This window comes from Lithobates pipiens, unplaced genomic scaffold (assembly GCF_037356315.1).
Source record: "Lithobates pipiens isolate NorthernLeopardFrog02 unplaced genomic scaffold, aLitPip1_a1.2 Scaffold_28, whole genome shotgun sequence".
NCBI classification, from domain to species: Eukaryota; Metazoa; Chordata; class Amphibia; order Anura; family Ranidae; genus Lithobates; species Lithobates pipiens.
Window position 1 is genome coordinate 171,886,473 of NW_027507789.1, and position 12,521 is coordinate 171,898,993.

The 12,521-nt window shown below is 42.6% G+C and overlaps 1 protein-coding gene across 1 annotated transcript; it reads right to left on the bottom strand.

Moving 5' to 3' along the window:
- Positions 1-625: 625 nt before the first annotated feature.
- LOC143935815 (keratin, type I cytoskeletal 19-like) lies at positions 626-6,912 on the bottom strand. Its single transcript, XM_077459926.1, has 8 exons — positions 6,265-6,912; positions 4,786-4,868; positions 4,501-4,657; positions 3,477-3,638; positions 2,134-2,259; positions 1,798-2,018; positions 1,581-1,597; positions 626-1,012 (listed from the first exon to the last, which is right to left on the bottom strand). Exons 1-8 carry the CDS (start codon positions 6,844-6,846, stop codon positions 915-917), a joined length of 1,446 nt encoding a protein of 481 aa, XP_077316052.1. The 5' UTR covers positions 6,847-6,912; the 3' UTR covers positions 626-914.
- Between the last annotated feature and the right edge of the window lie 5,609 nt (positions 6,913-12,521).

Sequence of the window (12,521 nt, forward strand, 5' to 3'; positions counted from 1 at the left end):
TGCAGGGAGATCCGTGCTTAGAGCTGTCCCTCCCACCGCACCGCTCATCCCCAGCTGTAAACCAAGGGACCATCCATGTATGTAGGGTGTGTCTCAGTCCCCCCCTCCCTTGGGGGCCCGTGTGCAGAGAACACCCTGCACCCATGGATGATACGCCACTGAAACTATCTCTATAGTCCACTCTCAGAAGAAACAACCACACACAGTAACAGGTTCCTTTTGACTTTTGACCTTTTTAAAGACTAAGGCTGGCCACATACAATCACACTGGTTTAATACTGGTTTAATGTCGAACAGCTTCTGGGCTCCCTCACTTGACAGAAGAGGACATGTTGGAAAAATTTTCATTGCTCAGCTTCTGCAGCCAATCAGTTGCCGCCACTGATCACTGAAAGTCATATGCAGGTGGCATACAGGGATCAGATTTTGGACAGTTCAGATTTTTAAAAATAATTTGATACAGACATAGAAAAAGGTTTCTGAATCTTTCAGCTGAAGCTGTTGTATGGCCCAGAAAGAATAAACTGAGTCAAAAATGAAAAGAAAAGATTGTCTCATTAACCACTTCATAGTACCATACAATTCCTCAATACTATTAACAAATAAAACAAACAGGCAAAAAAAGTGCATGAAAAAGCTGAAACATTTTATTAGTTGAAAGAGATAAAAAAGAGGCCTCAAAAAGTAGCATGAGAATTACAGTACAGACATTACAAGAGTAAAGGATCCAGCACAATATATGAATGATTGTTTGCTTTCATTTATCCAATGATTGATGTCTTAGATCAGATATAGTCTTTATGGTATTTGAGTGGTTCTGCAGTGTTAAAGGGGGATCAGTAACTGCAGAACGTTAGACTACATGCATCATCTTTTCAATCAGACATGTGCTAGATTTGGAACCCTGTATTCCGTTAGTACTTTGCAAGCTGGACTTTTCCACTTGAAGAAACAACCTTTCCATCAACGAGTTCCTCAGTGATGGTGTGGACTTGACGTGTGATTTGAGGGCCTGAAATAAAAAAAATACTATCAAGCACTGGCTAGCTTGGATGGAAAAAATTATTTTATTGTAGCTATAGATGTAGATGGGTAATCCCAAGTAAAAGAACTGTTCAGATAGCCATACACTAGTAGATTTTCTAACAAATGTTTGACGGCTTAACAAATGATGTTCGAAAGTACTTAAAAATTAAATTTGCTCCTAACCTTCAACTTTGGTATGAATGGACTTTACTGAACAAACCACTTTCTCTGGTAAAAACTCATTTGTTAAAAAAAAAAAAAAAATCCATTCTGCCCCTGTGCATGAACAACTGCTTAGCCCCCATTCTTCTCCCACCCAATTAGCTGCTGGCCAAATAAAAGCATATTCTCTGACATTTAGTGACAGCTAGATGGAGGTTTGCTATGCCCAGGTCTACAGAATAGTGGGACGGGATCCCAATACTTATATGACAAAATTTACTATAAGTAAATAATATTTGTTAACTGTAATATCATACTGTATATTAGAGTTTGTCCCTGTCTCCACTCATAAAGTAATCTGTTATTTAGAAGTTATCTGGGATTGTACTTACTTTCTTTGTAGGGAATTCTGTTGGGAGAAAAAAAATAAAGAATTGAACAAGTCAGGACAGTTTTCAGAACAATGACATTTTACAATTTCAGATTGATGAGGGCAGTTATAAAGTATGACGCTTATATTTGGGATGGCAATGATGAAGATACATTCTTTAATAGCTACTGCTGTCTTTAGTTATTGTTGCTCCTCATTATCTGGAAATGTACACTTACTTGACATCTTCTCCCTCCAGGAGGCGTCTGTAGGTGGCGATTTCCTGTTCAAGACGGGTCTTGACGTCCATGAGGATTTTGTATTCATAGCTCTGTCGTTCCATATCTGACCGCAGCTCGCCAAGCTGAGCTTCTACACTGCTGATAAGATCCTGTATCTGGGAGAGCTGTACGCAGTATCGGCCTTCTGTGTCTGCCAAGGTACCTTCCAATGCTGATTTCTATAATAGGGGAACAAATATTGAGTTGTATACTGTTTCCATTTTGTGTGTGAAACAATGATGATAGAATTTCTTGAGTGAATAGGTAAAAGAAACATTTGAACAGAGGTCTTACCATACTTAGCTGGGTCTGAAGTTCGATCTCTAAGCTTTGAAGTGAACGTTTGAGTTCGGTGATTTCTGATTTGCTGGAGTGGATCTGTTCACTGTGGGTTGCAACTTCTCTGCTCAGCTCTTCTGTCTGTCAGGTTAAAATAAACATTGAACATGTTATTGGCTTTGTCCTCAGTCAAAAACAACCTTTCTGGATTACTGGATTACTTTTAAACCTAGGATACCTCCCAAGGTCACTAAGAGTTCCTGCCCGATAGTGCCTGCATATTACCAGTGATGATGTCCTTGGCCAAACTCTTGGCTTGGGTACCTGTGGAGCTTTTCCTCTCATGTTTTAGTAAGTAAATGCTGACTTTAATTATCTTTTTTTCATCTGTCTCTGAAAGGAACATTCTTTTCACAGACTACCAATGCAACTAGATACAATTCTTCCCACTGACCACCTATGTAAAGAAACCCTTTTCTCACTGGCCTCTAATGTAAGAGGGATTTTTCTCCACTGGATACTAATGTAAGAAGACACTTCTCACACTTAACACTAATGAAGGGCTCTTGAGCCCCTATAGGGAAAAAGAGCCTTGACTGATGTGGGCATGGACAGGTGCTGGGCGTAGGCAGCGGGTGAGTGGTCACCCAAGATTGGTTAAAGTTATGGGGAATGGGCTGGGCCTGAGCTCACTAAAAGTATTGCCCCAGGGAATTCTGGGCCTTTTGAAGAAATGTGGCTGGAAGAGCTGTCCACCTACCTGTCCCTTTTTTATGTCACAGCTTGCTGCAGTTTCTTGACCTTGCCAGCATTAAAAGTTGCTGTAATGGGCTATGCCTTTGATTGGAAATTGAAAGTAGGCTATCTGTCCAGCACTTATGGTAAGGACAAGCCCCTTTTGAAATTCAAGTAGTTAATGTTAAAGCATGCTCACAGTACAACTGTGGCTGCTACTGGTTTAAAGTGTTCACATGTTCTGTGTTGGAACTTAAATAAAGCTGCGGCCTTGCCCTTATTAACCTAATGTTTGTAAGCTTGTTTTCTTATATGGGGTGAGGGCAAGGGTGGGGGTTTATCCCATTATGTCTAAAGTTGGCTCGTGCCTAGGCCCATTGCGCCTCAGCAGTCATGCAGGAGAACACTACAATTTTTTACAGTGTTTACTTGCTTTTAGTCACTATTTTTTTAATTGGTACAGAAATAAGCAAAAACTGAAATAAATGTTTTTTTATGTTTTAATTGTATATCTATATATGAAAATATGAACAATTCTTTAAGGGTTCTTCCAGGATAATTAGGTCAGAAACAGGCTAGTTTTAGTAATATCGCTACAAAATTACCCATATTGCACTACTTACCCTCTTGAAGTACCATTCTTCAACTTCCTTTCGGTTCTTTTCAGCCAGTCCTTCATATTGGCTTCTCATTTCAGCCAAGATCTTGCTCAGGTCATTAGCTGGGGCAGCATCCATTTCCACATTGACAGTGCCACGAACTTGTCCACGCAGGGCATTCATCTCCTGTACACAAGCATTTTTATTTTAGGAAGTAACTATTAGATGGAGATAATGTGAAGTTCTGTAACTGAATCTAATTTTACACATCATATGTTGTTTTATTTACATGTAGGATGACTAGCATAACTCTAATGCAGTGGTCGTTTATTTCATTGCTGACATTTTTGAGATAAGGATTTGGGTGGATGGAGATAATATGAGTTAGGGCATTTAAAACTGAAAGTATATACTTTTCAATGATTTCTAAAGCTTGCCATAGATGGATCAAAATTTGGTTGGTTCGGAAAGTTCATAAGGGACTGGCTGAATTTTGATCCATTTATGGCAGTTACCATTCCAGAGAAGTCGATCTAATGATTGAGTTCTATTGAACTAAATTGTTGACCAGCTGGCTGATCGAAAAGCCATCCAGGTATGGCCAACCTGCTCCTTTTGTCAATCAAAATGAGAGTCAGCTGACTCATTAAAAACAATGCACTCCTTATGTAGAAGAAATCTTGTCTCAGCAGTTCTTAAGGGAGGATGTGTGATTTCAAGTTCCTCATTTGCAACTCATTTTCAAATCTGAATAATTAATACAATAACAGCAATATGAAAGAACACACAAATAAAATGTGAAATTCAATTAAAAGGTAGGCATTATAGCAAAATCGCTATTATAATTCAACACATTTTATGGTTCCAATAAAAGCTGTTGAAAACATGTTTATCTTTGGGAGGCCATGGGACAGACAAGAATGCATTGAAAGGATATTTCCCCTAAAACCAGCTTGTGTCCACCAGGCAAAAAGCAAGTGAGGTAGCCTTTCTACACAAACTCATTCTTCTCAAGGATACCTGGATATATATCTTTTATTAAACATACCTCTTCATGGTTCTTCTTCAAGTAGGCCAACTCTTCCTTTAAGTTTTCAATCTGGAGCTCCAGATCAGACCTGGTTAGAGTCAGTTCATCCAGAACTTTGCGAAGGCCGTTGATATCAGCCTCAACATTCAGTCTCAGGGAATGTTCAGTTTCATATCTAAATAAAATTAGAAAATTAAAAGTTGACTTAATGTTATGATATTGGTATAAATGTTATCATGGGGTTTCTTGCAATTGCTCAATGTTTGTGTCTTTTGTGCATCCAAACTAGGACCGCATTCTTACTTGTTTCTGAAGTCATCAGCGGCCAGTTTGGCATTGTCAATCTGCAGGACCACATTGGCATTATCCAACGTAGCATTCTGGATCTATGAAATGTAAAATACAAAAACATTGGGTTATTGTCTATCTCTTATGACTAAAATCAGCTTTTTTAACAATAACACGGTGGGAAAAAAAAAGTGTTGTACATTATTCAAAAGCATCCAATCACCATCACTTTCAGACTAGTGAAAGCTGATTTCAGATTGGTCAATATGGGTTACTATTGCACCACACCGTTGCTTTTTTTTATTTTATTTTTAAGGATTAATTTATGCATGATGGTAGAATTTTTTTCTTTGTAATCGTATTACACCATTTATCAGAAATCAGACTAATAGTCTATAAAAGTGGAGGTAAAGGCTCGTTCACACAGGCTGCCAGTTTTACCACCTTTAAAACCACACATCTAAAGAAAGACATGCAGCTGCGGGTTATACACATGTGGCAGTAAAATTTAAACTCCTCGTCATGTTCAGCGGGAAGTACTGTCAACGGATATGAACCAATCATGCGGTAGCGGCATGGTGGTTCGATTTTTTCAAATTTAAAACAGGTAATGAGGAAACCTTTCAGTTGCCTTTCAACCGCTGTCTGAAAAATGAACCATTGTGGATCATTTTTTGTCAAGGGCTGGCGCACATCTGTACGAGACCTAAGGGGTTGGGCCTCATGAAACAAAGTAACTGTGTGACCCACAGCAACCAGAAACAAGAATTGATTTTCCCTAAGACAGTTCAAGTCATAAGACCATCTTTGCTTCTTCTGCTATTGAGACTATTTATTTTCTTTGGTTTTAAAGGATATTTCTTGAAGTAAATATTGGCATTTGAATATAGCCTAAATATATGGTGTATCGGTGCATTAATGTACTTATAATTTATTATAGGCCCTGTACAAAATGGGTGCAAGCAATCACAAATATTCCACTTTTACAAATTTACAAATTTACTTTTACAAATGAGATACATAAATGCTAAATAGTTAAGTAAAGTAACTCCTAAACTAGGTAGACTTTTTTTATTGTATTGGCATATACAGTATGTGTTTACGATGATGTTTACTTTGAGATTATTATATTGTGCTAGATTCATGTATTGTCTTTTTTAACGTTTTCTGTGTTTTGTATGACTGTAATAGCCATTTGCTTTTGAGGCTAAATAAGGCAAGGGAAACACAATAATCCTTCAGACAATGTAAAATAATAAAGCACTTGCCATTATTAATAACAATAGCAATAATAGTGAAAATGACACCCTAAAGCTTTGCAAAGAGAGATACTGTGAAAAATACAAAAAAAAAAGAATTGATTGGTTGCTTTGAGTTGGATTTTTCACATCATAAATCATTTTTTTTTCCACATGATAAAGTTTTGTACAGGAATGCCTATATAACATATCTAAACAGTGGGTGTAAATAGTAATGTAGTGAACCTTCTCTTACCTTGTTACGAAGATCCTCAATAATTTTGTAGTATTGGCTGTAGTCATGAGATTGGCTGGGGACTTGCTTCTCATACCACTGCCTGATTTTGATCTCCAGCTCAGAATTAGCCTCTTCCAGAGAGCGCACCTTGTCCAGGTAGGAGGCCAGACGGTCATTCAGGTTCTGCATGGTTTGCTTCTCCCCTCCAGCCAAGAGACCATCTCCCCCTCCAAATCCACCTCCAAATCCACCTCCAAAGCCACCTCCAAAGCCACCTCCAACTCCACCTCCATAGCCATAACCAAAGTTAGATGAGTAGCTGCCACCGAAACCACTACCTACACCACCTAGTCCACCACCTAGTCCACCACCTAGTCCACCACCTAGTCCGCCACCTTGTCCGCCACCATAGCAGCTACCAAGACCACTACCCCCAGAAGACACCACCCTTGAGATGGAGATGTTTCTGCCACCACTACCTCCGTGAATGCTAGGTGCCCTGTAGCTACCCATAGACACTCTGCTTGAACCACCACCTAACCCCAAGCCACTTGAGGATCCTGATGATGAAAAAGTTTGCTTCACGTTGTATGAGCTCATGATGCAACTCTAATGTCTGTCTTTTTCTATGTGCTACCTGATGTTATGGTTGAGTGTAGGAAACCCAGACCTTCTATCCTTGACTTTATACCAAGAAACATGGGCGTGATTTCCTCTTAATAATGGGTTCCTCGTAAGAGTCATCAGCTTTAATTTGCGTGCCAACTTCGTGAGAGAAGCGGGATTCATAATTACCTCACTGGTCTGGGAGAATAACCCAGAGGTGTCTCATACCCCCCTCCCCTATCTCTTCTTACTTTAAAACTTTCTTACACAAAATTCTTTTACATATACGGGAGGAGGCATTCATTGTCTGTGTGTGCTCTGCTAGCTTCTAAAACAAAAGGTCTGATTCACTTTGAGTCAGGGAGGCTCCTAGCTTCAGGCTATGTATTTGACATTCCTGTCCCGTCAACAAGTATATCATACACAGCCCAGTATACAGCCCAGTGTACAGCGTGCGTCCAGTGGTCAGGAGTATGAAATGTACAACAAGTGTACATAGTACATGGCTTAGCAGTGTATAACATGCAGAGCAAAAGGTTCAGCAGTGAGTAGTGCAAAGAGAGGGCTCAGAACCCCAGCACAGAGCTCTCCTCCCAAACCCAACTGGTACAGACTCCCCTTCCAACCCCCCCGCCCCCCACCAGTACAGTTTCTTTCACTTTTGGTGATAATAGTCACCAGGACAAAAAAAAGGGTAAATCTCCCTTATGGGGGTGGATCCCTCTCTACTCGATCTAAAACTAAAGAAAAAAATATATATATGTTTTGTCTTCAGTTATACATTAGGTTAGCATTTTTTTCTGGTACTTTCCTAAGTCCAACCTCATAGTTCATTAGTGAGCACGATGTGTAGAACTCACTTGGGCATCTTGTCGGGATTTCATATATTTACAATTCATGCGTGGTGGCACAAGTTGAAAATTAGAAATTAGGCTACATCTACTCTGTGAGTACCTAACGGAGTTCCCCATCCTGCAGAACACAGATCTAGGGACCATGATGCCCCATGGACCTCCAGAGACCGTAGGAGCTTCAAAGGAGTTGCTTTAATAGGCAAATAGACTCCTCATTTTGCAAGCTTAGTGAATGAGGTGAAGCTCTGTTGATTTCCATCATTCCCATTCTCATTAGTAAAGGAAATAGTTAGCTTTGGCCAGCTTGGTCCAAACAAACTATTTATAGTCGAAATATTCCTGGAGTTAGACTTTTGTGTGGCTAATCTGCAATATATTCTTATGCTCTACATATGAGCAGTTTCATTTTAGTTCCTGAGAAGTCAAATTTGTAAACCTCTAGCAACACTTTCAAAAATATCTGTTGAATGAGTAGGCAGAAAACTGACTGCTAGTTTACTAGGATGGAGGACTGAGCTCCAAGGATGGTTCTAAACAGACTTTATAAGTGTGGCCACACTGGAGGAAAAAAGATGCATATATATGGCCTTCTAGAATGAGGTATGGGACACAGATCCTAAGCTGCCTTCACATAGTAAACCTCCGCTGTGCATCTCTGCACTGGAAGCCTCAAGCCTCTGTGGCTCAACCTCTACACCAACTGCCTTAAGCCTCCGTGGCCTAGGAAATGTGTGTGGGCTGCTCAGGCTTGATAGGGAGGGGGTATGTAGACCATCCACATGTGTGCATCTACAGCTGCTGCTAAAGTGCTGACAGGGGATGGAGCCCGTCCTGTTTCCTGCAAAGGTTCAAGGAAGGAAGGGTGACCCCTGAGTCAAACATCTATGGTGTCCTGCTGCTATGAATGGAGTGGCAACTTCAGTCTGGACTTCGGCCAGGCCACGCCCCCAACATGTTTCACTTGGCCCCCCGAAGCTTAGTCATGGGGCCTTAAGCTTCTGCACTCCCAGCCTGTAGGCTTTGCTGCACCTCCTATGCACCCACAGTCCCAAGCTTCCGTTGTGCCTCCTTTGCACCTGTAGCCTCAAGACTCTCTAGTTTCTCATTATCTGGAACCTACCATCCTCCTTGTCTGTGAGTATCTATTTAGTGATCTCAGTATAGCCAACAAGTAAGCACAAACTCCCATGGAGGGGGTCTCTGGTCATGAAATCTGTGGGTCCGTATTAAAGAAAAAATAAAAATAAAAAGTTGACCCTAGGCACAAAGAAAAAATGTGGCATGCTGTGTGTGCCACGGTGATCTGTGGGTGTGGCTTAAATTGCACAAAATATTGGGCGTGGCTAAATAAAAAATGTACAGTGCAGAGTGTATGGCTGTGGGTAGTATGTGCAGGAGAGGAGTTGTGTGTTTGTGGTGGTGGGTAGTATGTGCAGAAGAGGGTATGGAGTGTATGTTGGTGGGTGGTATGTGCAGGAGAGAAGTGCCAAGTGTATGGCGATGGGTAGAATGTGCAGGTGAGGAGTGCGGAGTGTACAGTGTTGGGTATTGTAGGATTGTCTCAGTAGGGCAGTGGACGGGGTCAGTAGTTATTTATTTTTATTATTATTTATTTTTTCATTATTTTTTTACAATTAAATCTTTTTGTATTTTTTTTTTATTTTTTCAAAATGTGTGTGGGCATGGTTTACACAGAATAGTGGGCGTGGCTCAACGGGGTGTGGTTAGAGTCTGAGATGAATGAGGGATGGAGAGGGAAAGGGGGAGGGGGGGGGGAGGGATGGAGGAACAGCAGCCCCAGATCCTACAGAACAATAGAAATAGGTGTATTCTAGAAAGTTTAACAATCAGCAGATAAAGATACTCCAAACACCTGGTGTTAGCACTTCAATCATCCCACCACCATGGGCTGTTATGGTGTCAGGATGATTAAAGTGCATTATTTCTATTATTACATTGTAATATAGAATGAAATCATTCAACTCACCATAATGCCGAATCAGTGGGATCCCTGAGCGCTTTGCCTGCCATCGGCAGAATCCGTCCTTGCATCAGGTGCCCCCAGCAGAGTCCGTACTTGCATCAGGTGTCCCCAGTAGAGTCCCTCCTTACATCAGGTGCCCCCAGTAGAGTCCCTACTTACATCAGGTGTCCCCAGTAGAGTCCCTCCTTACACTAGATGTCCCCAGTAGAGTCCATCCTTACACCAGGTGTCTCCAGTTGAGTCCCTCCTTACACCAGGTGTCCCTAGTTACCAGTGGCGTCACTAGGGTTGATGTCTCCCAGTGCGTAAAAACATGGTGTCACCCCCCCCCCACGCCCACTATAGTCCTCCCTCAGTACAGACCCCCCTCCTGCAGCACAGACCCCCCTCCCGCAATACAGACCCCCTCCCGTAGTATAGATCCCCCTCACTAAGTGCAGACACCCCTCCCATAGTGCAGACCCCCTCACTTAGTACCGAACCCCCTGGGCAAACCATCCTCCCTCCATCTATACAACCCCCCCATCAGAACAGACCCCCAGGACAAGCCACCCCCATATGTACAGAACTCCCCCAGGACAAACCACCCTCCATATCTACAGACCCCCCAGGACAACCCATCCCCCATATGTTCAGATCTCCCCCAGGACAAACCACCCCCTGTGGGTAGTATGTGCAGGAGAGGAGTTGTGTGTTTGTGGTGGTGGGTAGTATGTGCAGAAGAGGGTATGGAGTGTATGTTGGTGGGTAGTATGTGCAGGAGAGAAGTGCCAAGTGTATGGCGATGGGTAGAATGTGCAGGTGAGGAGTGCGGAGTGTACAGTGTTGGGTATTGTAGGATTGTCTCAGTAGGGCAGTGGACAGGGTCAGTAGTTATTTATTTTTATTATTATTTATTTTTTCATTATTTTTTTACAATTAAATCTTTTTGTATTTTTTTTTATTTTTTCAAAATGTGTGCGGGCATGGTTTACACAGAATAGTGGGCGTGGCTCAAATTGGCGTGGCTCAATGGGGTGTGGTTAGAGTCTGAGATGAATGAGGGATGGAGAGGGAAAGGGGGAGGGGGGTGAGGGATGGAGGAACAGCAGCCCCAGATCCTACAGAACAATAGAAATAGGTGTATTCTAGAAAGTTTAACAATCAGCAGATAAAGATACTCCAAACACCTGGTGTTAGCACTTCAATCATCCCGCCACCATGGGTTGTTATGGTGTCAGGATGATTAAAGTGCATTATTTCTATTATTACATTGTAATATACAGTAGAATGAAATCATTCAACTCACCATAATGCCGAATCAGTGGGATCCCTGAGCGCTTTGCCTGCCACCAGCAAAATCCGTCCTTGCATCAGGTGCCCCCAGCAGAGTCCGTCCTTGCATCAGGTGTCCCCAGTAGAGTCCCTCCTTACATCAGGTGCCCCAGTAGAGTCCCTACTTACATCAGGTGTTCCCAGTAGAGTCCCTCCTTACCCTAGATGTCCCCAGCAGAGTCCTTCCTTACACCAGGTGTCCCCAGCAGACAGGGGCGGGCTGGGTCGGGGGCAGGGTGGCAATTTCCCCCTAGGCTGCCCTAACAATATATGCATAATGGCCGGCAGCCGCCGCTCACTATTTTTTTTTTCTATTCTGGAGGAAGTCGGATCAGGGCAGGGGCTGCAAGCTGAGACAGAGGGAGGGGCGCAGAAGCTCAAGCAGCACTCACTTATGTAGTGGAGGGCGCTCTGTTCCCGCACCTCCAGTCGGTCGCGCTCACAGTAATCCACTGACAGTGGAGTGAGAGCTGACCTGACCTGTCAGTTCGTGTGTGGGATTTCCCCTCTCCCTCTCCTCCAAACACTGTAGCATGTGTGAGCTCCGCTCATACAGTCAGGCCACCCACTCTGTTCCCTCCCCTGCTTCCTCATTGGTAGAGGTAGGGAGCCCATCAGCCAAGCCTCCAGCAGCTGCAAAGCATCATGGGACATGTAGTCCCTATTGCCGACAGCCCAATAGCAATTCCTGGGCACAAAAAATTCCCCAGCTTGCCCACAGGAGGAGGATGAACGTGAGGCTGTGGGGGAGCAGACTGTCACTCTGTGAGGCTGAGCCTGAGGACAGAGCAGAGATAATGTAAGTTTTTTGGTGAATATGTTTTTTTTTTTTTTATTAAAAAGAAAGATCTTACACTTTGAAGTTTTGTCACTTCTTTCCCAATGTTTCAAGCTGGGAGCTGATATTATTAACCCCTTCATGCCTGAAACTTTTTTTGACAATTGTTTACAAGCAACAAATCAGTATTTTTGTTAGACAATTACTTAGAACCCCTAAACATTATATATATATATATATATATATATATATATATATATATATATATATATATATATATATATATATTTAGCAGAGACCCTAGAGAATAAAATGGCAATTGTTGCAATATTTTATGTCACACTGTGTTTTCAAACACAATTTTTTTGGAAGAAATACACTTTCCACCCCCAACCACCCCCCATATGTACAGACCTCCCAGGACAACCCACCCCCCATATGTACAGATCTCCCCCGGGACAAACCACCCCCCTCATATGTACAGACCCCCCAGGACAACCCACCCCCCATATGTACACACCTCCCAGGACAACCCACTCCCCCATATGTACTGACCTCCCCCAGGGCAACCCACCCCCCATATGTACAGACCTGCTAGGAGAACCCACCCCCCATATGTACAGACCACCCAGGACAACCCACCCCCCCATATGTACTGACCTCCCAGGACAACCCAACCCCCTCCCTCACTGGGCGGCGAATGGACTATTCAACGTGCAGGCACCCAGAGAGTTGCATG

Bases quoted from the DNA above. Each gene is read 5' to 3' on its own strand.
- LOC143935815 (XM_077459926.1), bottom strand. From the start codon at position 6,846: ATGAGCTCATACAACGTGAAGCAAACTTTTTCATCATCAGGATCCTCA. The intron at 4,658-4,785 runs GTAAGAATGCGG...AATTTTATTTAG, and splicing joins GCTGATGACTTCAGAAACAA to ATATGAAACTGAACATTCCC. The intron at 2,019-2,133 runs GTAAGACCTCTG...CCCCTATTATAG, and splicing joins TTCAGACCCAGCTAAGTATG to AAATCAGCATTGGAAGGTAC.